This window comes from Oncorhynchus tshawytscha, linkage group LG29 (genome assembly GCF_018296145.1).
Source record: "Oncorhynchus tshawytscha isolate Ot180627B linkage group LG29, Otsh_v2.0, whole genome shotgun sequence".
Classification (NCBI taxonomy): Eukaryota; Metazoa; Chordata; class Actinopteri; order Salmoniformes; family Salmonidae; genus Oncorhynchus; species Oncorhynchus tshawytscha.
In genome coordinates this window covers 15,177,011-15,204,452 of record NC_056457.1, presented here as the reverse complement: position 1 = coordinate 15,204,452, position 27,442 = coordinate 15,177,011, and the positions used below count along the sequence as shown (strand labels likewise).

At 45.9% G+C, this 27,442-nt stretch overlaps 1 protein-coding gene across 3 annotated transcripts in view; it reads left to right on the top strand.

The window, feature by feature from the left end:
* The window catches only part of lg29h8orf34 (linkage group 29 C8orf34 homolog), a 168,809-nt gene that overhangs the window by 104,663 nt on the left and 36,704 nt on the right, over window positions 1-27,442 (top strand). For all 3 annotated transcript variants that reach the window (XR_006080322.1, XR_006080323.1, XM_042308945.1), the window contains exons 9-10: window positions 3,054-3,256; window positions 3,423-3,496. Coding sequence is in view for 1 of the 3 variants with exons in the window: in XM_042308945.1 (XP_042164879.1) it covers window positions 3,054-3,256; window positions 3,423-3,496 (277 nt within the window). In the remaining 2 variants the exon portion in view is untranslated. The remainder of the gene's footprint in view (window positions 1-3,053; window positions 3,257-3,422; window positions 3,497-27,442) is intronic.

The following is a 27,442-nucleotide window of genomic DNA, read 5'->3' as shown; positions in this document are numbered from 1 at the left end:
AGGCCTATAGATATGCCATAGATAGGATTTGTACTGGTAGGCCTATAGATATGCCATAGATAGGATTTGTACTGGAAGGCCTATAGATATGCCATAGATAGGATTTGTACTGGAAGGCCTATAGATATGCCATAGATAGGATTTGTACTGGAAGGCCTATAGATATGCCATAGATAGGATTTGTACTGGTAGGCCTATAGATATGCCATAGATAGGATTTGTACTGGTAGGCCTATAGATATGCCATAGATAGGATTTGTACTGGAAGGCCTATAGATATGCCATAGATAGGATTTGTACTGGTAGGCCTATAGATATTTGCCCTATAGATATGCCATAGATAGATTTGTACTGGTAGGCCTATAGATATGCCATAGATAGGATTTGTACTGGAAGGCCTATAGATATGCCATAGATAGGATTTGTACTGGAAGGCCTATAGATATGCCATAGATAGGATTTGTACTGGAAGGCCTATAGATATGCCATAGATAGGATTTGTACTGGAAGGCCTATAGATATGCCATAGATAGGATTTGTACTGGAAGGCCTATAGATATGCCATAGATAGGATTTGTACTGGTAGGCCTATAGATATGCCATAGATAGGATTTGTACTGGTAGGCCTATAGATATGCCATAGATAGGATTTGTACTGGTAGGCCTATAGATATGCCATAGATAGGATTTGTACTGGAAGGCCTATAGATATGCCAAAGATAGGATTTGTACTGGAAGGCCTATAGATATGCCATAGATAGGATTTGTACTGGAAGGCCTATAGATATGCCAAAGATAGGATTTGTACTGGTAGGCCTATAGATATGCCATAGATAGGATTTGTACTGGAAGGCCTATAGATATGCCAAAGATAGGATTTGTACTGGTAGGCCTATAGATATGCCAAAGATAGGATTTGTACTGGTAGGCCTATAGATATGCCAAAGATAGGATTTGTACTGGTAGGCCTATAGATATGCCAAAGATAGGATTTGTACTGGTAGGCCTATAGATATGCCAAAGATAGGATTTGTACTGGTAGGCCTATAGATATGCCAAAGATAGGATTTGTACTGGTAGGCATATATGGGCGCAAAACTGGACATGACAATGAACAGTTATGATTACGAACAGATGGGATATGATAGTGGACCCGACAGTCTTGTCAGGGGTGTGAAGCACCAGTAGACAGACGGAATTTGGGTTTAAAATGAAGGTATTTATTTGCAGGTACATCATCAGACGTTGACCAAAATAACAAAGGGCCAGTTCACTGAAGCTGCTGGCTTCTAAGGCAGAGTGCCTTAAAACTAGGCAGAGTGAATTCAAACTAGGCAGAGTGCCTTCAAACTAGGCAGAGTGCCTTCAAACTAGGCAGAGTGAACAGATTCAAAACCCAGCCCTAAAACTGTGATACGGGTAATCCAAAATGTCATCAATTAACATGAATATCTCAGTCAATAATCAATACTTTTAACTGGTATAAATATCAATGGCTAATACATTTACATAAATATTGCCAACATTGAACTGATAAAGATTAGGAAAACACACCTCAACATACTGCATAGTAATTTCTGAGCATGCTCAGTCGACACAGCTACTGGCTAACTAGTTTCCACAACAATCCGCAGTGGTGAATATTGAAGGTCAGTGATAAAATGGAACTTGAATTCTAAATAGACAATATTTAACATTTCTACTAGTGTGTTATCATTTATATAACAAACCCAATGCATGTTCGAAAGCTTCTAGCAACAGGAATGGGCTTGTCGACGTGAACAACTGACACAAACATTAACAAACAGGGGCGCAACTTTGGTTTTAGAAGTGGGGGGGGGACATAATATCTATATATTTTTTTATCCAGCCGGCTAAACACTCCAAACAGCCTACCCCACCTCTCAGAGACGTCTGCATGGTCCTAAATCACACCGTTGCCTTGTTTTGTATCACATTCCCAGGATAAAAGTGGAGGGGACAAAATGCGCCGGGGGGGGCATGCCCATCCCCGGTAAAAGTTATGCCCCTGTTAACAAACATTTTGCAAAGTGTGTTTGGCTCCAAAACTGAGCAAAATGAACTGTAGGCTGCACCATCTTATACTTCAGCTATACATGTTAAGACTTTTATCTGAGTTTGGCTTGAGCATAGTTCTGCCTCTACAGATTCTATCTCACTGTAGTTGTGATGAGTGGATGGATATGAATTCCTAAACTGGCCTGCTATGTTACTGTGTCTGGAGGTACCTTCCCTGATGCATGTCCACATCCCGATGCATTCCCCTGATGTAGATTAGACAAGTGAAGCCTATCTGTTCCGCTCTGTCTCATCACCTCTCACTGATAGATTCCCACTGTCCTCTCATAGAAGGGTTCAGCGCCTGATTTATTAAGCATATCAGAGTAGAATACTGATCTAGGATCAGTTTAGTCATTTAGATCAGAGTGAAAAATATTACATGGACAGAGGGGGGCCACCTGATCCTAGATGTGCACTTGTAATTTGATATGCTGATGAATACATATGTTTAGTGTGTAGAGAAACAGAAACGCTACTGGACTACTGTAATGGGCATACTGTGCTGTTCCCAGTGGAAATTGGAAGTCTATGGAGCGTTTCCTATCGTTGGGTTATCGTTTGTTTCTGTTGAAATATCCTCTCAGGGGGAATGGTGCTCATCTGAACGCTAACGGTTGGTGTGTGTGTGTGTGTTTAGTGGTTGTGACGTGAATTGTTTGTGTGCTGTGTTAACACTAGCTATAGAGCTAGGGAAGTACGTGCCTTGCGTCGTGTGTTAAGTGTTCAGCGTTTGACCCACTGTAATTGAAGAATGTGTCATCGGTGTTGTGCCTTCGAAGGCTCCAAACCGACTTCGGGTGAATGCTGCTCGTCTGAAAGCTAGTGGATGTTTAGCGTAAAGTGTGTACAGGTTTTGTTTTAAGTTAGGGGTTGTAATGTGTGAAGTGTGATGATTTGTGTCAGTTGTTTTGACATGTGGTTCAGCCTGTAGTCGTCGAGTGCGTTATCTAAGTTCGGTTTTGTCTCTACAGGCTGCAGGGGGACAGTCTGTCAGATGCCAGTAGACCAGAAGAGGACCAGCACCATGGACCCTCCCAGCATGAATCACCTCAACATGGACCTCTCCATGGATCGTCTCATCCCCTGCTCCCAGAGCATGCTGCTGTCAACATGCCTGATGGAAATGGGCCTCGTGGACCACCCCATCACTTACAACCTGTGCCTGATATCTCCTGTAAGTTAATAGTACACAACGTATGCATCCCAAATCGCGCACAGTGCACTATTAGGATGCCGCTAATAGGACCTACCCAGTATATCCTCTTGTCAGCTCTCGATACGTCAAATATGGCATTACTCTTACTCTTTCTTTCTGTGTGTTTGTGGGTTGTCTGGAGTAGGTTGTTTTCCCGGGGTGGACACAGCGCCGGTACGAGACCAGGAATGCGAGAATGTGTCTCAGGTCTCTTTCCCAGTAAGTGTTTTCCATCGTTCTGTCCCTCCTTCTCTTCTTCCCACCATCTGTCACCAAACAATCCAGCTCACCTTACCTCATCAATTATCACCCCCCCCCTCAACCTGTTTTGTAAGACTGAGTGCTAGACCCGTCTCAATAACCCTGCTATTAGGCCAAGGCCAGGCTTTAACCATCCATCTTTACAGGCCACGGCAGTTTACACAATGGACAATATAACTGTGATACAGCAGAACAAGTGATACATCTAATTAGGCTTTCCCTTCATATCACTTTACAATAGTTTCCCTAAATGTCACTTTACGATAGTTTCAGGGCTTTTTCTGCCATTTGTCTGTTAAAAGGATGAGTTTCGGTTTTAATCCGTTTCTATGTATCTGTAACTACCGACCAGAGATGGGGCTATTTAGAATCATGATACTCTTGCCCCACATAAAGGGCTAGTAAAGAGACATTCACTATTGTTCTGCGTACTGGTTTGCGTGACAACTGTGGAGATCATGGAGGTTTATAAGGTGCTCTACAGATGTAGCTACAGGCAAAAGGGTAGACGAAACGACACATTCAATTCATTATTGTTCATTGGCTGGCTTTCGTGATAACTCCACCTGCTAAGGGAGTTCATAGAGGGATTTGGAGTCTGCCCCAAAAAGCACTCTATGCCCTATATAACCCCCCCCCCTCCATGGGCCCTAGTCAAAAGTACTACACTATAAAGGGAATAGGGTGCTATTTGGGATGCAGACCTGGTGCTGCATTGATGTAGCCATCTGACAGCTAACTAACTAACACATGACAGATTGAGTGTGGCGGGGCCACAGACACTCACATGCTGTTAATAAAGCAGTCTGTGTATGCAGACGCCGATACCTTGATGCTTAATTATCCACACCAAGTGTTGGAAAAGCCTTTAACTGCTTTTTTTTGTAGAAATAAAAGGGATTTGGAGCTGCACCTCGTTGTGTGTGTGTGTGTGTGTGTGTGTGAGTGTGAGTGTGTGTGTGTGTGTGTGTGTGTGTGTGTGTGTGTGTGTGTGTGTGTGTGAGTGTGTGTGAGAGTGTGAGTGTGTGTGTGTGTGTGCGCACCAGATGGGCGGAGGCTCCAGACTAACTGGCAGCAGGACTGGTGTGAGATAATATTCAATCAAAGCGGTAACCGGGTCGACGTTGATGGGGTAAATGGCAAAATAGCATTCTCTCAATGCTGCTAGAAAGAATATCTGATATCTTCATTGTTCAACTCAATTAATAATGATAATAACTCAGGGGATGGGGGTGCTTATATTTGTCCGGATACACACTTGTGGGTGTGTCTTGTACAAGTGTGTCATGGAAATGTGTTTCTGGTATATTCCAACTCCTCCTGAGAAAGCCACAGGGAGTGGGGTCACGATTGTCCAGCAACCCTGGAGTAATTGGGGCGAAGTGCCTTGCTTAAGAGGACAGCAACAGATTTATTTCATTGTCGGCTCCAGGATTCAAACCAGTGTCCTTTCAGTTACTGGCCCAACGCTCTAACCTCGAGGCTACCAGCCACCCCCAATTGTGTCGGATTGCATTACAGGGAACCAACTGCATCCTCTGCGATCCAGCTCCCTACACTCTGCAGTCCATGGGTCACAGCACTGACACACAAGTAACTCAAGATTTTGTCTGTGTTCACCACTTTACAGTACAGCACATGTACTCTCCATTGCTCTCCTCACACGGTCTCCATAGGTTGGAGCGGTTGGTAGTGTTCAGAGCTTTTAATATTCTAATGTTTCCCATATGGAAACACCAAGTGTGAATGTCTCTCTCCCGCCACCTACTGCTGTTTTTAAAGCCTACTATTCAACCCAAATGGCACCCTATTCCCTACATAGTGCACTACTTTTGACCAGAGCCCTATAGGCCCTGGTCGAAAGTAGTGCACTGCATACGGAATAGGGTGCCATTTGGAACTCAACCCAAATGTGGTTGTTTTCCTCTTTAATGGCTTATTTTGGGCCCTTTTTGAAAGGCTAATGTAATTTGTCTTCCTAATAGTGTGTTTGTTTAACTGGGCCTGCAGGGCTCTGGTGCCCTGAGGAGCTAACAAGCTATGGGAAACAACATGTAATACTTTAATGAGTTCTGTTGAGTCACTTCTTGGGACAAACAATGGTTACTGTCATACAATGGCCGAGCTCTCTGTCTGTCTATCTACTGTATCTATCTCCACTCACTGCCTTTCCTATGGTTCACTGGGTGCGTCCCAAATGGGACCCTACTCCCTATGTTGGGCACTCCTCTTAACCATGGCCCATAGAGAGAGGTCTGGTGAAAAGTAGTGCACTAGTATGAAGGGAATTTGGTGCCATTTGGGAGGCAATCATGGGACACAGACAAGGGATGTCCTGTATAGAAGCATTTTATAGTGGCTTCCTGTTTGTCCCCAGGTAAAGGATATCTTGTATTTTATACAGTCCAGCATTGAGCCATAAAACGAAGCAGACTTGGATAGCTGAACACACACCACACGTATGTGTGTACAACTGAAATGTATCTTCCACATTTAACCCAACACCTCTGAATCAGAGAGGCGCCCGGGGAGCAGTTGTTGTTGGGGGTTAACTGCCTTGCTCAAGGGCAGAACGGCAGAAAGCAGAACGCTGTTGATGGTTAACATTAATGCTGCTGCAACAGTCTACCATCTAGCTGTGCCAGCTTCTCTAGGTGATAATTGACTCATAAAGGTTATGTTCCTAAAGCAACAGCCGGAGTAATTTCCCAAGAATTTCTGCTCAATTTCCTTCATAAGTGTCAAGCACTATGTTTAATCAAACCTAGCCCTTCGACTGGGTGTTACCGTCGTCAAGATTTTTCTAAATGTTTACATTTTACAAGCAACAAGAACAAGATAATTAGCATGATGCAATGCTATGTGTATGTTTCAGGGCTGGAATGTGATGGTTTATGTTTCCAGGGCCATTTGGATGTAGTTCAGCTGATATATTGCAGGGCCTCTATTCCTAAGTGTGTGTGTGTGTGTGTGTGCGCGCGTGTGTGTGTGTGACCTCTCTCGTCTCTTCCTGGGTCTTTAGTATATGGCACTGGCCACCTCTCCACTTTATCAATGGAGCCAGCATGCTCCCACACCTCTATGGTAATATATTATACACCTGATTATCGGCAGACCCAATCTCAATGTTTTATACTCCAGGGAGGTGTCATAAATGGCACCCTAATCCATATATAGTGCACAACTTTTGACCAGAGCCCATTGGGCCCTGGTCAAAAAGTAGTGCACTGCAAAGGGAATAGGTTGCCATTGGGGACGTAACCTAGGTAACCCAATAGCTGTTATATTCCCCTACAAAAGTCTCTAGTATTTCCAGACTTTCCATATTAGTGGTTTCCTTTCATGTGGTCTTGGTGCTCCACGTTCACAATGATTGTCTCAATGCAAAAAGTGAGTTTAGAAAACAGCTATCCTGAAGAACTGTAGGAGCTCCTGCATTGCCTTGTCCAGTCTCCCTGGTTCCTCTAGGCTGGGACTGTTTCATTCTGGTCCTGGAGGGCCAAAACACGTCTGGTTTTCATGCTCTGCTTATGCACAGGGACTGATTCAGACTGGGGACACCAGGTGAGTGCAATTACCTAGCAGACAGAAACAGAAACCAGAAGTTATTGCCTCCCTCAGGCCCCGAAATCGAACCGCCCAGGACCAATACCTTAAGCTAATCTGGTCTGTGACCAGCACTGCCTTTCCCCCCATTGTACCCTCAAGACTAGGGCTCTATCTCAATTCATCTTTCCGTGATTTCTTGCATCCTCTTTCCTCAAAGCCTTCTCAACTGTAATGGAGGAGGTCCTTCCCCTCAGACCTTCTTCTCCAATGTGTTTTGAGAAGAAGGCGAGTAACCGAAGAAAGGTGAATTGTGAAAGAGCCCCGGTAGGGCCTACAGCCGACACTTCTGTGCCACCTCCGTAGTTGCTGTTAACATGATACCTGGCTCACCTGCCATTGGCCAAACAAACAAACATGCGTGTCTAGGCCCAGTCATGGCCTGCTGCATCCACCTCATCCTCTTTGCCTTTTCCATCCCTTTCTTTCTCTCTCTCTTACCAACACACACCAGTCCCACCAGACCAGACCCGACACACACACACACACACACACACACACACACACACACACACACCCTTACATGCAAAGCCACCATCAGCCAGGAGTCATAACTAATGCCTTATTTAAATTTAGCCCAAACCCCCGGCTGCTTGGGGTTTTCATTTGTTAGAACAAACAATAGCAAATTACTCACCTCCAATGGACCCGAGAAACAAAGAGCCTGGAGAGCTGGGAGCGAGGAGAGATCGCACTGCTGTGGTTTCTACTAAATATAGTCTACTAATTCAACTTTAAGAGAAACAGTCTGTTTGTCGGCAATTGATTGCTTGTGACTGCATGCAGAGCAGAGCTAGAACCCAAGCCGCTCGCTTGCTCTCCCGCACCGCACTCCGTATTAGAAAAGAAAGGCTGACTCTTTGAACTTTCGTGAGCGTGAGTTTTTTTTCCTTCCTTCGAGTTTTCACTTTTCACTCTTCATGGGCCAACGTTCAATCCAACTTGCCATGCAGTAATCCCACACAGCAAGGAGATTTATCAGAAGTAACACTGTTGAAGCTAATATTTATCACTATGGCACATTGAGTGTTTTCTGCGTAGGTTAAGAGCAAGCAGCCATATAAATGCTATTGTAATGTAGTTGGTTGCAAAACACATACTGTCAATATTAATAACATTAATTCTGAAGTATATGTATTTAATAAAACTTTAGCTAACATCCACCAGAGTATGCCAAACATTGGGAACACCTTCCTAATATTGCATTGCACCCCTATTTTGCCCTCAGAACAGCTTAAATTAGTCGGGGCATGGACTCTACAAGGTGTCAAAAACGTTCCACAGGGATGCTGACCCATGTTGACTCCAATGCTTCCCACAGTTGTGTCAAGTTGGCTGGTGCACCAATTTTGAAACACACAGGAAACTGTTGAGCGTGAAAAACCCAGCAGCATTGCAGTTCTTGCCACAAAACAGTGTGCCTGGCACCTACCACCATGCCCCGTTCAAAGGCACTGAAATCGGTTGTTTTGCATATTCACCCTCTGAATGGCACACGTACACAATCCATGTCTCAGTTGTCTCCAGGCTTAAAAACCTTTATTTAACCCCTTTTTATTTTACCTTTATTTAACTAGGCAAGTCAGTTAAGAACAAATTCTTATTTTCAATGACTGCCTAGAACAACAGATATGTACCTTGTCAGCTCGGGGATTTGAGCTTGCAACCTTTCGGTTACCAGTCCAACTCTCTAACCACTAGGCTACCCTGCCACCCCATCATCCACACTGGGAAAGAGCAGGTGTTCTTAATGTTTTGTATACTCAGTGTACATCAATACAAAAAAAGATCATGTGAATACAAAACAGATACCCAGAATTAATTTGCAATAAAAAACGATTTTATCCATTGCATCCGTGGACACCCACTCATCATCCTTCAGCTAACCTAACACAACCCTAAGTCAAAAAACATACACACACACACACACACACACGCACACACACACACACACCATCATCCTTCAGCTAACCTAACACAACCCTAAGTCAAAAAACATACACACACACACCATCATCCTTCAACTAACTTAACACAACCCTAAGCCGACAGACACATACACACACTCCATCATCCTCCCTCTAACCCAACCCTAACCCCACAGCTACAGGAGGATATTAATAATATGTGGTCTAACGCTTCAGATAATACAATCCTGTTGTCTTGGCAATGGCTATGGACTCACCTAGGCTGCATCCCAAATGACACCCAATTTATTCCCTATATAGTGCACTACGCTTCACCTGAGCCCAATTGTAATATGTAGGGGATAGGGTGCCAATTGTGACACGGAATAACGTAGAATGTGGTCGGTTCAGCTCCCAGGCACACAGACCCAATGACACGACTGATTCAGAGCAGCCAACAGCAAACAGGATATTGACAATAACACAATTACACTCCTGATTCAAGCCTCTCCTTTCTCCTTTCTTCTCCATTCCTCTCTCTTCTGTTTCCTCCCCTCTCCTCTTCTCCCCTCTCCTCTTCTCCCCTCTCCTCTTCTCCCCTCTCCTCTTCTTCCCTCTCCTCTTCTCCCCTCTCCTTTCCTCTACTCCCCTCTCTTCTTCCCTCTCCTCTCTCTCTCTCTCTCTCTTCTCCTCCCTTTCTTCTCCCCTCTCTTTCCTCTTCTCCCCTCTCCTCTTCTCCCCTCTCCTCTTCTCCCCTCTCCTTTCCCCTCTCCTTTCCTCTTCTCCCCTCTCCTCCTCCTCTTCTCCCTCCCCTCTCCTCTTCTCCCCTCCCCTCTCTTCTCCCCTCTCCTTTCTCTACTCCCCTCTCCTCTTCTCCCCTCTCCTTTCCTCCTCTTTCTCTTCCCTTCTCTCTCCTCTCTACTCCCTCCTCTTCTCCCCTCTCCTCTTTCTCTCCTTTCCTCTTCCTCTTCTCCCCTCTCCTCTTCTCTTCCTCCCCTCTCCTCTTCTCCCCTCTCTCTTCTCCCTCTCCTCTTCCCCCTCCTCTCTTCCCTCTCCTCTTCTCCCCTCTCCTTTCCTCCCCTCTCCTCTTCTCCCCTCTCTCTTTCCCCCTCTCCTCTTTCCTTCCTCCTCTTCTCCCTCTCTCCCCTTCTCTTCTCCTCTCTCTTCCCCTTCCTTCTCCCCTCTCCTTTCCTCTACTCCCCTCTCCTCTTCTCCCCTCTCCTCTTCTCCCCTCTCCTCTTCTCCCCTCCCTCTCCTCTTCTCCCCTCCCTTCCTCTTCTCCCCTCTCCTTTCCTCTACTCCCCTCTCCTCTTCTCCCTCTCCTTTCCTCTTCTCCCCTCTCCTCTTCCCTTCCCTCTCCTTTCTCTCTCCCCTCTCCTCTTCTCCCCTCTCTCGTCCTTCCCTCTCCTTTCTCTTCTCCCCTCTCCTCTTCTCTCCTCTTCTCCCCTCTCCTCTTCTCTCCTCTCCCCTCTCCTCTTCTCTCCTCTTCTCCCTCTCTCGTCCTTCCCTCTCCTTTCCTCTTCTCCCCTCTCCTCTTCTCTCCTCTTCTCCCCTCTCCTCTTCTCCTCTTCTCCCCTCTCTCGTCCTTCCCTCTCCTTTCTCCCTCCGCTCTCCTCTTCTCCCCTCTCTCGTCCTTCCCTCTCCTTTCCTTTCCTCTACTCCCCTCTCCTCTTCTCCCCTCTCTCTTCCCTTCCCTCTCCTTTCCTCTACTCCCATCTCCTCTTCTCCCTCTCTCGTCCTTCCCTCTCCTTTCCTCTACTCCGCTCTCCTCTTCTCCCCTCTCTCGTCCTTCCCTCTCCTTTCCTTTCCTCTACTCCCCTCTCCTCTTCTCCCCTCTCTCTTCCCTTCCTTCTCCTTTCCTCTACTCCCCTCTCCTCTTCTCCCCTCTCTCTTCCCTTCCCTCTCCTTTCCTCTACTCCCCTCTCCTCTTCTCCCCTCTCTCTTCCCTTCCCTCTCCTTTCCTCTACTCCCCTCTCCTCTTCTCCCCTTCTCTCTTCCCTTCCCTCTCCTTTCCTCTACTCCCCTCTCCTCTTCTCTCCTCTCTCTTCCCTTCCCTCTCCTTTCCTCTACTCCCCTCTCCTCTTCTCCCCTCTCTCTTCCCTTCCCTCTCCTTTCCTCTACTCCTCTCTCCTCTTCTCTCCTCTCTCTTCCCTTCCCTCTCCTTTCCTCTACTCCCTCTCCTCTTCCCTTCCCTCTCCTTTCCTCTACTCCCCTCTCCTCTCCTCCCCTCTCCTCTTCCTTCCCTCTCCTTTCCTCTACTCCCATCACCTCTTCTCCCCTCTCTCTTCCCTTCCCTCTCCTTTCCTCTACTCCCCTCTCCTCTTCTCCCCTCTCTCTTCCCTTCCCTCTCCTTTCCTCTTCTCCCCTCTCTCTTCCCTTCCCTCTCCTTTCCTCTACTCCCCTCTCCTCTTCTCCCCTCTCTCTTCCCTTCCCTCTCCTTTCCTCTTCTCTTCTCTTCTCCCCTCTCTCTTCCCTTCCCTCTCCTTTCCTCTTCTCCCCTCTCCTCTTCTCTCCTCTCTTCCTTCCCTCTCCTTTCCTCTACTCCCATCACCTCTTCTCCCCTCTCTCTTCCTTCCCTCTCCTTTCCTCTACTCCCCTCTCCTCTTCCCTTCCCTCTCCTCTCCTCTTCTCTCCTCTTCTCCCCTCTCCTCTTCTCTCATCTTCTCCCCTCTCTCGTCCTTCCCTCTCCTTTCCTCTACTCCCCTCTCCTCTTCTCCCCTCTCTCTTCCCTTCCCTCTCCTTTCCTCTACTCCGCTCTCCTCTTCTCCCCTCTCTCGTCCTTCCCTCTCTCTTCCCTTCCCTCTCCTTTCCTCTACTCCCCTCTCCTCTTCTTCCCTCTCTCGTCCTTCCCTCTCCTTTCCTCTACTCCCCTCTCCTCTTCTTCCCTCTCTCGTCCTTCCCTCTCCTTTCCTCTACTCCCCTCTCCTCTTCTTCCCTCTCTCGTCCTTCCCTCTCCTTTCCTCTACTCCCCTCTCCTCTTCTCCCCTCTCTCTTCCCTTCCCTCTCCTTTCCTCTACTCCCCTCTCCTCTTCCCCCTCTCCTTTCCTCTCCTCCCCTCTCCTCTTCTCCCCTCTCTCTTCCCTTCCCTCTCCTTTCCTCTCCTCCCCTCTCCTCTTCCCTTCCCTCTCCTTTCCTCTACTCCCCTCTCCTCTTCTCCCCTCTCTTCCCTTCCCTCTCCTTTCCTCTACTCCCCTCTCCTCTTCTCCCCTCTCTCGTCCTTCCCTCTCCTTTCCTCTTCTCCCCTCTCTCGTCCTTCCCTCTCCTTTCCTCTTCTCCCCTCTCCTCTTCTCCCCTCTTTTCTCTTCTCCCCTCTCCTTTCCTCTACTCCCCCTCTCTTCCCTTCCCTCTACTCCCCTCTCTCTTCTCCCCTCTCTCTTCCCTTCCCTCTCCTTTCCTCTACTCCCATCTCCTCTTCTCCCCTCTCTCTTCCCTTCCCTCTCCTTTCCTCTACTCCCCTCTCCTCTACTCCCCTCTCCTTTCCTCTTCTCCCCTCTCCTCTACTCCCCTCTCCTTTCCTCTACTCCCCTCTCCTCTTCTCCCCTCTCTCTTCCCTTCCCTCTCCTTTCCTCTACTCCTCTCTCCTCTTCTCTCCTCTCTCTTCCCTTCCCTCTCCTTTCCTCTACTCCCCTCTCCTCTTCCCTTCCCTCTCCTTTCCTCTACTCCCCTCTCCTCTTCTCCCCTCTCTTCCCTTCCCTCTCCTTTCCTCTACTCCCCTCTCCTCTTCTCCCCTCTCTCGTCCTTCCCTCTCCTTTCCTCTTCTCCCCTCTCCTCTTCTCCTTTCCTCTACTCCCATCTCCTCTTCTCCCCTCTCTCTTCCCTTCCCTCTCCTTTCCTCTACTCCCCTCTCCTCTTCTCCCCTCTCTTCTTCCCTTCCTCTCCTTTCCTCTCTCCCTCTCCTTTCCTCTTCTCCCCTCTCTCTTCCTTCCCTCTCCTTTCCTCTACTCCCCTCTCCTCTTCTCCCTTCCCTTCCCTCTCCTTTCCTCTTCTCCCTCTCTCTCTTCTCTCCCCTCTCTCTTCCCTTCCCTCTCCTCTCCTCTACTCCCCTCTCCTTTTCCCTCTCCTCTCCTTTCCTCTTCTCCCCTCTCTTCTCCCCTCTCTTTCCCTTCCCTCTCCTCTCCTCTCCTCTCCCCTCTCCTTTTCCCTCTCCTCTCCTTTCCTCTTCTCCCCTCTCCTCTTCTCCCCTCTCTTTCCCTTCCCTCTCTTTCCTCTACTCCCCTCTCCTCTTCTCCCCTCTCTTCCCTTCCCTCTCCTTTCCTCTACTCCTCTTCCCTTCCCTCTCCTCTCCTCTTCTCCCCTCTCCTCTTCTCTCCTCTCTTCCCTTCCCTCTCCTTTCCTCTTCTCCCCTCTCCTCTTCTCTCCTCTCTTCCCTTCCCTCTCCTTTCCTCTTCCCCCTCTCCTCTCTCTCTCTCTCTTCCTTCCCTCTCCTTTCCTCTTCTCCCCTCTCCTCTTCTCCCCTCTCCTTCCCTCTACTCCCCTCTCTTCTTCTCCCCTCTCTCTTCCCTTCCCTCTCCTTTCCTCTACTCTCCTCTCTCTTCCCTTCCCTCTCCTTTCCTCTACTCTACTCCCCTCTCCTCTTCTCTCCTCTCTTCCCTTCCCTTCCCTCTCCTCTCCTCTACTCCCCTCTCCTCTTCTCCCCTCTCTCTTCCCTTCCCTCTCCTTTCCTGAGAGACTACAAAGGCAGGTCTACTATGACATACTGTCTACACGCTGGGATCCACAAGGCCAGCCAAACCATGGTCTTCTAGAGTGCTGGATTGTTATAGTTCAACAATAGCTCATCATTAACTGGCCAAACGTGCGTCCCAAATGGCACCCTATTCCCTATATAGTGTACTATTTTTGACCAAGGTCCATAGGGCAAAAGTAGTGCACTGTACAGAGGATAGGGTGCCATTTTGGACACTTCCAAGGGCAGCCAAACAATGGAGGTGTTCTAGGGTGCTGCTGCGTGCCTGCAACAATAGTCCATCATAAACTGACGGGTAAGGGACGAGGACAAAGCAATGGGGGTGTATGAAAGAGACACAGAAGGAGGAGAGTTCAACACCTTAAATGAACTGTCCAATGTTTCCAGATTTCTATGAAATGTGACCTATAATTACTTACAATATGAGTGAAATAGTTTTCCCTTCTAAAAATGGTAGGGGAGAGTGGAGCAAGTTGAGCAAAAGGGGTAAGTTGAGCCACCCCTGTTTCTAGAAAACTATACACAAAATGAATAATTTGACCAAATATTTAGGAAGAGGTCATCATTTCATGGAGTCTGTGAAGGAAGAAACCACATGGAAAAAGTGGTAAGACAGTTAGGTCCAAAAAACAGATTTTCACCAAATGAATCTATCGTGTTCAAGGTTTAATGATGCTTGTATCTAAACCAAAGTAGATCATTTTAAGTTGGGGTCTCTATAAGCTTCAATATGAGGTCCTAAACCTAGCATGAAAGTGCATCCTTGTAGCTGTGTGGGCTAATATAGTCAAAATGTTTGCCTTGGGGTAAGTTGAGCCAATGTTTGAGCCAATGGCAAGTTGAGCAAATGTAAGTGTTTTCTTCCAAGGCATAATGCAAGGAATTCTTGCTGTGAAATGAGGTAACAACAGGGCCTATGTTAAGTGTTTGTTAGGTGTTAAGCCTGTGTTAAAATGATTAAAAGACCAAACAGTGATCGTGATTGTGTTGAATTGTGAGTGGGAAATCAAGATGGACACGGTTTTAAAAAGGTAGTGGTAATATTTCCCTCAGTACAGAAATGTGTAGGCGGCTTAACTTACCCTGTCCCTCAGCTCAACTTAACTTACCCTGTCCCGCGGCTCAACTTAACTTACCCTGTCCCGCGGCTCAACTTAACTTACCCTGTCCCGCGGCTCAACTTAACACCCTGTCCCGCTCAACTTAACTTACCCTGTCCTTAACTTACCCTGTCCCGCTCAACTTAACTTACCCTGTCCCGCGGCTCAACTTAACTTACCCTGTCCCGCGGCTCAACTTAACTTACCCTGTCCAGCGGCTCAACTTAACTTACCCTGTCCCGCGGCTCAACTTAACTTACCCTGTCCCGCGGCTCAACTTAACTTACCCTGTCCCGCGGCTCAACTTAACTTACCCTGTCCCGCGGCTCAACTTAACTTACCCTGTCCCTCAGCTCAACTTAACTTACCCTGTCCCGCGGCTCAACTTAACTTACCCTGTCCCTCGGCTCAACTTAACTTACCCTGTCCCGCGGCTCAACTTAACTTACCCTGTCCCGCGGCTCAACTTAACTTACCCTGTCCCCCTGTCCCCGCGGCTCAACTTAACTTACCCTGTCCCGCGGCTCAACTTAACTTACCCTGTCCCGCGGCTCAACTTAACTTACCCTGTCCCGCGGCTCAACTTAACTTACCCTGTCTCAACTCAACTTAACTTACCCTGTCCCGCGGCTCAACTTAACTTACCCTGTCCCGCGGCTCAACTTAACTTACCCTGTCCCGCGGCTCAACTTAACTTACCCTGTCCCGCGTGAAATGAAAACGCGAAATGAAAAGAAATGACACCATGTCTTTGGATTTAGGTTGGGTGAAAAAAATACGGAATTCCCTTTATTACTTTTTACAAATCCAATCAGTTTTCCACGTTGATTCAATGTCATCACATTGATTAAAAAAATTACATGACGTGGAAACATTGTTGATTCAAATAGTTTTTGCCCATTGGGTTACCCCCTACCCAGGGTAAGTTGTGCCAAGAGACCACTTTCTTTGAACAAGCTATGTTTTCAAAACTGTAATATTTAACTTACTTTCTATGGATCCACAACATCCTAAAATACACAGTATGCAGATATCTTTGTTGGAAAGAATACTATATTTACCTTGACAGAGTGATGCTGAATGTAGACCGCTGATTGGTCAGCTCATCCTCCTCAGGAGTATGACATAATACTCTATGAGGAAGTAGCAAGCATTTTTTAAACGGTAGGTTTGACGGTTTTTTCTTGCAGGTTGGTATTTATTGAGATGACTCATGTACTGGAGGCAGTTCTTCAGTGGTCACTAGCTGGCATAGCCACAAAGTCTTATAATCCAATTTTTCCTGTAACTTTAACCCTAACCTTAACCACACTGTTAACCCTAATGCCTAACCTTAAATGTTTGTTTAAATACATTTTTACGATATAGACAATTTTGACTTTGCAGCTGGCCCATCTAACGAAAACCACTCAGTTCTGCCTCCAGGGCAAGATTCATGATAATAAACATCAACCTGCTGTTTTTTCCCCAATTTATGCTTTGGCCACAAATATGAATACAGAACGACAACATTGTCTGGGTATTACTTAACAGAATATGAAAAAAGTTTCACTGGACGGTTACTTTAACTACAGTGCCTTCATAAAGTATTCACACCCCTTTAGTTTTTTCCCCAATTTGTGTGTTACAAAGTGGGACTAAAATGGATTTAATTATATTTTTTTGGTCAATGATCTACACAAAATACTCTGTAATGTTAAAGTGTAAGACAAATTCTAACGTCTGTAAAAAATGTATGAAGAATTAAACAAACATATCTTGGTTAGATAAGTATTCAACCCCCTGAGTCAATACATGTTAGAATCACCTTTGGCAGTGGTTACAGCTGTGGGTCTTTCTGGGTAAGTCTCTAAGAGCTTTCCACACCTGGATTGTGAAACATTTTCCCGTATTCTTTTCCAAATTCTTAAAACGCTGTCAAATTGGTTGTTGATCATTGCTAGACAACCATTTTCAGGTCTTGCCATAGGTTTTCAAGCAGATTTAAGTCAAAACTGTAACTTGGCCACTTAGGAACATTCACTTTCTTCTTGTTAAGCAACTCCAGTGTAGATTTGGCCTTGTGTTTTATGTTTTTGTCCTTCTGAATAGATGAATTAATCTCCCAGGGTCTGGTGGAAAGCAGACTGAAGCAGGTTTTCCTCTAGGATTTTTCCTGTGCTTACAATAGCTCCATTCCATTTATGTTTTATCCTGAAAAACTCCCCAGTCCTTAACGATTACAAACATTACCCATAACATAATACAGCCACCACTATGCTTGAAAATATGGAGAGTGGTACTCAGTAATGTGTTGTTTGATTTGCCCCAAACATAACACTTTGTATTCAGGACAAAAATGCATTGCTTTGCCATATTTTTGCTGTATTACCTTAGTGCCTTGTTGCAAACAGGATGCATGTTTTGGAATATTTTAATTCTGTACAGGCTTCATTCTTTTCACTCTGTCAATTAGGGTAGTATTGTGGAGTAACTACAGTGCTGTTGATCCATCCTCAGTTTTCTCCTATAACAGCCATTGAACTCTGTAACTGTTTTAAAGTCACCAATAGCCTCCTGGTGACATACCTGAGCGGTTTCCTTCCTCTCTGGCAACTGAGTTAGGAAGGACGCCTATATCTTTGTAGTGACTGGGTGTATTGATGCACCATCCAAAGTGTAATTAATAACTTCACTATGCTCAAAGGGATATTCCATGTCTGCTTTCTATTTTTTTGACCCATCTACCCATACAGTGGGGCAAAAAAGTATTTAGTCAGCCACCAATTGTGCAAGTTCTCCCACTTAAAAATATGAGAGAGGCCTGTAATTTTCACTTCAACTATGACAGACAAAATTAGAAAAAAAATCCAGAAAATCACATTGTAGGATTTTTTATGAATTTATTTGCTAAATATGGTGGAAAATTAAGTATTTGGTCAATAACAAAAGTTTATCTCAATCATTGTTATATACCCTTTGTTGGCAATGACAGAGGTCAAACGTTTTCTGTAAGTCTTCACAAGGTTTTCACACACTGTTGCTGGTATTTTGGCCCATTCCTCCATGCAGATCTTCTCTAGAGCAGTGATGTTTTGGGGCTGTTGCTGGGCAACACGGACTTTCAACTCCCTCCAATGATTTTCTATGGGGTTGAGATCTGGAGACTGGCTAGGCCACTCCAGGACCTTGAAATGCTTCTTACGAAGCCACTCCTTTGTTCCCCGGGCGATGTGTTTGGGATCATTGTCATGCTGAAAGACCCAGCCACGTTTCATCTTCAATGCCCTTGCTGATGGAAGGAGGTTTTCACTCAAAATCTCACGATACATGGCCCCATTCATTCTTTCCTTTACACGGATCAGTCGTCCTGGTCCCTTTGCAGAAAAACCACCCCAATGCTTCACAGTAGGTACAGTGTTCTTTGGATGCAACTCAGCATTCTTTGTCCTCCAAACACGACGAGTTGAGTTTTTACCAAAAAGTTCTATTTTGGTTTCATCTGACCATATGACATTCTCCCAATCTTCTTCTGGATCATCCAAATGCTCTCTAGCAAACGTCAGACGGGCCTGGACATGTACTGGCTTAAGCAGGGGGACACGTCTGACACTGCAGGATTTGAGTCCCTGTCGGCGTAGTGTGTTACTGATGGTAGGCTTTGTTACTTTGGTCCTAGCTCTCTGCAGGTCATTAACTAGGTCCCCCCGTGTGGTTCTGGGATTTTTTCTCACCGTTCTTGTGATCATTTTGACCCCACGGGGTGAGATCTTGCGTGGAGCCCCAGATCGAGGGAGATCATCAGTGGTCTTGTATGTCTTCCATTTCCTAATAATTGCTCCCACAGTTGATTTCTTCAAACCAAGCTGCTTACCTATTGCAGATTCAGTCTTCCCAGCCTGGTGCAGGTCTACAATTTTGTTTCTGGTGTCCTTTGACAGCTCTTTGGTCTTTGCCATAGTGGAGTTTGGAGTGTGACTGTTTGAGGTTGTGGACAGGTGTCTTTTATACTGATAACAAGTTCAAACAGGTGCCATTAATACAGGTAACGAGTGGAGGACGGAGGAGCCTCTTAAAGAAGAAGTTACAGGTCTGTGAGAGCCAGAAATCTTGTTTGTAGGTGACCAAATACTTATTTTCCACCATAATTTGCAAATAAATTAATAAAAAATCCTACAATGTGATTTTCTGGATTTCTTTTTCTCATTTTGCCTGTCATAGTTGAAGTGTACCTATGATGAAAATTACAGGCCTCTCTCATCTTTTTAAGTGGGAGAACTTGCACAATTGGTGGCTGACTAAATACTTTTTTTGCCCCACTGTAGGTGCCCTTTGCGAGGCATTGGAAAAGCTCCCTGGTCTTTGTTGTTGAATCTGAGTTTGAAATTCACTGCTCGACTGGAGAACCTTCCAGATCATTGTATGTGTGGGGTACAGAGATGAGGTAGTCATTAAAACACTATTAATGCACACAGAGTGAGTCCATGTAACTTATTATGTGACTTGTTAAGCACATTTTTACTCCTGAACTTATTTTGTACGTGCTTCTACACCTGCATTGCTTGCCGTTTGGGGTTTTAGGCTGGGTTTCTGTACAGCACTTTGATATATGATGGAAGAAGGGCTATATCAATACATTTGATTTGATTTAGGCTTGCCATAAAAAAATGGCTGAATTACTCAAGACACTTCAGATTTTTATTTTGTATTAATTTGTAACAATTTCGAAAACATTATCCCACTTTGACATTATCGGGTATTGTGTGTAGGCCAGTCACAAAAAAATCTCAAATGAATCCATTTTAAATTCAGACTGTAACACAACAAAATGTGGAAAAATTCATGGGGTGTGAATACTTTCTGAAGGCACTGTATATTTCTCCCTGTAATCTACATTATTAGCCTGGTCCCAGGTCTGTGTGTGTTGCAGCTAACTCCTATATGGTTCCTTGTCATGCCAAACATGCTGAAAACAATAGTGTGGCTAAACGTACTGTATGTTACTGTTGATCATTATGTAGTGAAGTGAGTTGGACTTAAAGTCAGTGGCACCCACTGCCCAATGGGAATTTCCTCATTGTCTAATAGTTAATATGTTTGTTTTCCACGCTGGCAGACCGAGTTTCAGATCACACCACTTACAATTGTTTGACAGCTTACAAAGACAGTAATGTGCTCTTCAAAAACGGTATTGTTGATGAAACTTTTGTTACCCCAAAAAAGCCTTCTAACAAATATCATATCGTACCAGGTAAACAACGTTATTATGAATACCCTTTTAAAAGATAACATTTTTACACCAAACAATGAGGAAACAAACCAGATGTGTAGTCGAGCTGTCTCTCACATGCAGGGTTAGGCCCATAAATCAACTAGTTGTTTTCAGCGAGCTGTCAGAAAACACAAGGGACACATGCAGACAAAGGAAGAAATAAGACTAAATCATATTGGATTACTTTCTCTTCCTCTTTTCCCTCTACCCCCTTTTGCTCCCCTTCCATCACTCCCTCACACTCTCATCCCTCCCTCCCTCCCTCCCTCCCTCCCTCCCTCCCTCCCTCCCTCCCTCCCTCCCTCCCTCCCTCCCTCCCTCCCTCCCTCCCTCCCCTCCCTCCCTCCCGCCTGTCCTTTCCCCCACTCCATCTCTTCCTCTCTCTCTCTCGTTCATCTCTTCCTCCCGCCTGTCCTTTCCCCCACTCCATCTCTTCCTCTCTCTCTCTTCATCTCTTCCTTCCTCCCCCACTCCATCTCTGTCCTTTCCCCCTCCATCTCTTCCTCCATCTCTTCTCTCTTCATCTCTTCCTCCCGCCTGTCCTTTCCCCCACTCCATCTCTTCCTCTCTCTCTCGTTCATCTCTTTTCCTCCCGCCTGTCCTTTCCCCCCCCCCTCCATCTCTTCCTCTCTCTCGTTCATCTCTTCCTCCCGCCTGTCCTTTCCCCCACTCCATCTCTTCCTCTCTCTCGTTCATCTCTTCCTCCCGCCTGTCCTTTCCCCCACTCCATCTCTTCCTCTCTCTCGTTCATCTCTTCCTCCCGCCTGTCCTTTCCCCCTCCATCTTTCCTCCTCTCCTCGTTCATCTCTTCCTCCCGCCTGTCCTTTCCCCCACTCCATCTCTTCCTCTCTCTCTCTCGTTCATCTCTTCCTCCCGCCTGTCCTTTCCCCCACTCCATCTCTTCCTCTCTCTCTCTCGTTCATCTCTTCCTCCCGCCTGTCCTTTCCCCCACTCCATCTCTTCCTCTCTCTCTCTCGTTCATCTCTTCCTCCCGCCTGTCCTTTCCCCCACTCCATCTCTTCCTCTCTCTCTCGTTCATCTCTTCCTCCTCCTGTCCTTTCCCCCACTCCATCTCTTCCTCTCTCTCTCTCTCGTTCATCTCTTCCTCCCGCCTGTCCTTTCCCCCACTCCATCTCTTCCTCTCTCTCTCGTTCATCTCTTCCTCCTCCTGTCCTTTCCCCCACTCCATCTCTTCCTCTCTCTCTCGTTCATCTCTTCCTCCTCCTGTCCTTTCCCTCACTCCATCCCTCCCTATCACATTCATCTCTCCCTCCATCCTCATGTTCTGAAAACAACAGGCATGCCTTCTATTAAGTGGTTTGAAGAGGTCAACCTGTGGTCTTAAAGGGGATGAGGTAGCGGTGGTGGTCTTACTAGTGGTGTGTGTGTTCCTAGCTGCTTCCTGTTCCACTTGGGTTGCCCACTAGCAGTCCCTCACTAGACCAGGCCACAACGCGCTGCGATGGGCAACATGTGGCCCAGGAGTCATGTGGGCAGACCAGAAGTCCAAACATTGCACCATTTTTTACCAGGGTCCATGGGGTATCAAGTATCAAAGGTGATGAACGTGGCTTAGAAGCAATATTTCCCCAAATAGACAACCTTTCTTACCAGTTATGAATAGATCAGAACTTTATCATTCATGGTAGACCAGAGTAAGAAACCCAGACAGGAGTCTTTTTCTGGCCTTTTCCTGCCCTCAAAAGGGCAGAGTTTAAACGACAGCATACTGGCTGTCTGTCTCTCTAGCTCTTCTTCTTCACCACCACCAAGGTGATTGAGGCTGATGACTGCATGCACACAGCCCTGACAGTCCTGCTGTGCACCGGGGCCGACTGGGACCCAAAAACTCCCTGTTAGTGGTGCTGGTGGATATTACTGCTGACCACACACGCATAGCTGCACACACACACACACACACACACACACGTAAACAGTGAACGATTTCAATCTGGACTCCCATCCTCTCTCTCTCAACATGGATCTAATTTAGGTAGAAATCAGATCCATGTTTGTTAGTTGGACAGAAGCATCACCACCAAAGGATTTTCTTCCATTTTCTTTGTTCACCTTGGGCTCGGCTTTGGGTTTCTGCAGTGTTGGCTGGGAGTGGAATTATACAACGTTGGTTTTCTAGCCGTTGACATGAATGACCTCATCATAACTCATTACCAAATTATGAAAGTACTTTATCTCAGAGATGAACACAACAAACCTTGTTCTTTTGATTTGTTGTTCATCTGGATTAAATAAAATGATTTGCATCGATGCGTCCAACAAACAAATGAAACAAAAACAGTTTGACTCATTTGGGTCGTCATCTAAACATACATCATTATCAATACAATGCAATGCAATGACTGTTTCAGACAGGAGTGACTCAGTCTCTCTCTCGGGACTGGAGCCCTACTCCCTCTATAGTGAACTACTTATGTCCAGAGCCCTACTCCCTCTATAGTGAACTACTTATGTCCAGAGCCCTACTCCCTCTATAGTGAACTACTTATGTCCAGAGCCCTACTCCCTCTATAGTGAACTACTTATGTCCAGAGCCCTACTCCCTCTATAGTGAACTACTTATGTCCAGAGCCCTACTCCCTCTATAGTGAACTACTTATGTCCAGAGCCCTACTCCCTCTATAGTGAACTACTTATGTCCAGAGCCCTACTCCCTCTATAGTGAACTACTTATGTCCAGAGCCCTACTCCCTCTATAGTGAACTACTTATGTCCAGAGCCCTACTCCCTATAGTGAACTACTTATGTCCAGAGCCCTACTCCCTCTATAGTGAACTACTTATGTCCAGAGCCCTACTCCCTCTATAGTGAACTACTTATGTCCAGAGCCCTACTCCCTCTATAGTCAACTACTTATGTCCAGAGCCCTACTCCCTCTATAGTCAACTACTTATGTCCAGAGCCCTACTCCTCTATAGTCAACTACTTATGTCCAGAGCCCTACTCCCTCTATAGTCAACTACTTATGTCCAGAGCCCTACTCCCTCTATAGTCAACTACTTATGTCCAGAGCCCTACTCCCTCTATAGTCAACTACTTATGTCCAGAGCCCTACTCCTCTATAGTGAACTACTTATGTCCAGAGCCCTACTCCCTCTATAGTGAACTACTTATGTCCAGAGCCCTACTCCTCTATAGTGAACTACTTATGTCCAGAGCCCTACTCCCTCTATAGTGAACTACTTATGTCCAGAGTCCTACTCCCTCTATAGTCAACTACTTATGTCCAGAGCCCTACTCCCTCTATAGTCAACTACTTATGTCCAGAGCCCTACTCCCTCTATAGTCAACTACTTATGTCCAGAGCCCTACTCCCTCTATAGTGAACTACTTATGTCCAGAGTCCTACTCCCTCTATAGTGAACTACTTATGTCCAGAGCCCTACTCCCTCTATAGTGAACTACTTATGTCCAGAGTCCTACTCCCTCTATAGTCAACTACTTATGTCCAGAGCCCTACTCCCTCTATAGTGAACTACTTATGTCCAGAGCCCTACTCCCTCTATAGTCAACTACTTATGTCCAGAGCCCTACTCCCTCTATAGTCAACTACTTATGTCCAGAGCCCTACTCCCTCTATAGTGAACTACTTATGTCCAGAGCCCTACTCCCTCTATAGTCAACTACTTATGTCCAGAGCCCTACTCCTCTATAGTGAACTACTTATGTCCAGAGTCCTACTCCCTCTATAGTGAACTACTTATGTCCAGAGCCCTACTCCTCTATAGTGAACTACTTATGTCCAGAGCCCTACTCCCTCTATAGTCAACTACTTATGTCCAGAGCCCTACTCCCTCTATAGTCAACTACTTATGTCCAGAGCCCTACTCCCTCTATAGTCAACTACTTATGTCCAGAGCCCTACTCCCTCTATAGTCAACTACTTATGTCCAGAGTCCTACTCCTCTATAGTGAACTACTTATGTCCAGAGCCCTACTCCCTCTATAGTCAACTACTTATGTCCAGAGCCCTACTCCCTCTATAGTCAACTACTTATGTCCAGAGCCCTACTCCCTCTATAGTGAACTACTTATGTCCAGAGCCCTACTCCCTCTATAGTGAACTACTTATGTCCAGAGCCCTACTCCCTCTATAGTCAACTACTTATGTCCAGAGTCCTACTCCTCTATAGTCAACTACTTATGTCCAGAGTCCTACTCCCTCTATAGTCAACTACTTATGTCCAGAGCCCTACTCCCTCTATAGTGAACTACTTATGTCCAGAGCCCTACTCCCTCTATAGTGAACTACTTATGTCCAGAGCCCTACTCCCTCTATAGTGAACTACTTATGTCCAGAGCCCTACTCCCTCTATAGTGAACTACTTATGTCCAGAGCCCTACTCCCTCTATAGTGAACTACTTATGTCCAGAGCCCTACTCCCTCTATAGTCAACTACTTATGTCCAGAGTCCTACTCCTCTATAGTCAACTACTTATGTCCAGAGCCCTACTCCCTCTATAGTCAACTACTTATGTCCAGAGCCCTACTCCCTCTATAGTCAACTACTTATGTCCAGAGCCCTACTCCCTCTATAGTCAACTACTTATGTCCAGAGCCCTACTCCCTCTATAGTCACCTACTTATGTCCAGAGCCCTACTCCCTCTATAGTCACCTACTTATGTCCAGAGCCCTACTCCCTCTATAGTCAACTACTTATGACCAGAGTCCTACTCCCTCTATCATGCACTACTTTGACCATTTCTTAAATGTCTGGAAGCGAAGGATATTCCAAAAGGCAGGTTTTTCTGATTTTCTGACACTAGGTCCAAGTGCAACCATCTGCAGTGGAAAGCTGTGATCTATTTCACCAAAAGCAGATGCTCTCTGCATTCCAAATGGCTTCCTATTCCCTATATAGTGCACTACTTTTGACGAGAATCCTGTAGGAAGTGCACTATATAGGGAATAGAGGCAGAGGCTGTGTCCACATCACGATAGGCAGACAAAGTTCACACAGTACAGCCAGATAGATAAAATAAGAAATTCCATCCAGGCGATATCAAAGCCAGTGTAACAGCTTTCCAATTTGATCAATGCGCTGCAATATTTGCAAGACCATTTGGTTCTTTTGGACCAAAATAATATTCACTGGCCCATGTGGGAATCCAACCTGGCACACACATACACACGTACACACGTACACTTAGGAGTAGAGGTAATCATGACGGTAATCACAACTGTATATCATGAAGTGACTAAAGACTACAGCGGCCCTTCCACATGGTACTGTAGAGTCCTAAAGACTACAGGGGCCCTTCCACATGGTACTGTAGAGTCCTAAAGACTACAGGGGCCCTTCCACATGGTACTGTAGAGTCCTAAAGACTACAGGGGCCCTTCCACATGGTACTGTAGAGTCCTAAAGACTACAGGGGCCCTTCCACATGGTACTGTAGAGTCCTAAAGACTACAGGGGCCCTTCCACATGGTACTGTAGAGTCCTAAAGGTTACAGGGGCCCTTCCACATGGTGCTTACAAGCCAAAGAACACCATCCCAACCGTGAAGCACGGGGGTGCTTTGCTGCAGGAGGGACTGGTGCACTTCACAAAATAGATGGCATCGTGAGGCAGGAAAATTATGTGGATATATTGAAGCAACATCTCAAGACAGCAGTCAGGAAGTTAAAGTGTGGTTGGAAATGGGTCTTCCAAATGGACAATGACCCCAAACATACTTCCAAAGTTGTGGCAAAATGGCTTAAGTACAACAAAGTCAAGGTATTGGAGTGGCCATCACAAAGCCCTGACCTCAATCCCATGAAACATTTGTGGGCAGAACTGAAAAGCATTTGGGAGCAAGGAGGCCTACAAACCTGACTCAGTTACACCAGCTCCAAGAGGAATGTGCCAAAATTCACCCAATTTATTGTGGGAAGCTTGTGGAAGGCTACCTGAAACGTTTGATCAAAGTTGAGCAATTTAAAGGCAATGCTAACAAATACTAACTGAGTGAATGTAAACTTCTGACCCACTGGGAATGTGATGAAAGAAATGAAAGCTGAAATAAATAATTCTCTCTTCTATTATTCTGACATTTCACATTCTTAAAATAAAGTGGTGATCCTAAATGACCTAAGACAGGGAATTTTTACTAGGATTAAATGTCAGGAATTGTGAAAAACTGAGTTTAAATATATTTGGCTAAGGTGTATGTAAACTTCCGACTTAAACTGTATTTGACCTTTGACCAGTGGTTCTGACCACTAGACAAGAGTATTATGTAGCTGGGGAATACGGTGTCTTTTAGGCTACATCTGTGAATGTACAGTTTCAAGTGTTACAGTCAGGTCTAGAGGGTCTCAATAGGCAACATGCTGTATGGGAGATAAAGAACATGTTTAGGACAAGTCAGCCAGCCAACCAGCCAGCAAGTCAGTTAGCCAGCAAGTCAGCCAGCATGCCAGCCAGTGAGCCAGTCAGTCAGTAGTTAAAGCAGTCGGTCTGTGGACTACAACACTCTGCATTGTTTAGCTGGCTCATTACGTCTCCAGACATATAGCCACCTGCAATACTTGAGCCTACATACTGTAGGTTCATTTGGAGTCTCATAAGGGCCACAAACACTGAATATACTGTTCTGTATGTCTATGTGTGTGTATAACTGATCCTAGGTCTGGTGTCTATGAAGAACTTCAACCCAGAGTGAGAATTTAGATGTGACTGCGATACTAAAATGCTTTGTTCTATGGAATGGGCATCTCATCTGGGTAAAGTCATGTAGTCAAAAAATAAAAGATGATGGCAGGATCTCCCATAACAGACCACAACGAGTTCTGTTTAAATTGTGGTCTTTTAGGGGAGATGCCTTCTACCCAGAGCCTGTTTGTGTGTGGAGATGTCACGAAAGATGTCACAGAGAGAATACCCAGAAAAGCATGACTAGATTATGTCATGCTGAAGGGAGAGAGTGGGAGAGAGAGAGAGAGAGAGAGAGGAACATGTCATGTAATGTTTCACCCTGCTGGCTGGCTGGTTAGAGGGTTATAATTACTGATGGGTTGTGGTCTTACCGCCACAGAGCTCTTCATGTCGCTAATAGGCAGAAAGACCAAATTCAGGGCCTTTTCCCAAATAGCACCCTATTCCCTATAGAGTGGACTACGTATGACCAGGGCCCATAGGGCTCTGATCAAAAGAAGTGCACAAAGGGCTTTAGAGAATAGGGTACCATTCAGGGGAAAGCTCCAGACTCCCCCAAAATCACGTTTTGCCATTTATCCTTGGGCAGCGCCCGGCAACAGACCCTGTTGTTTTTCGTCATTCCTTTTCTATGCGGACATGTTTTAAGACCACTCACTCAATCCACATTCAGATCAGGGGGCCTACAAT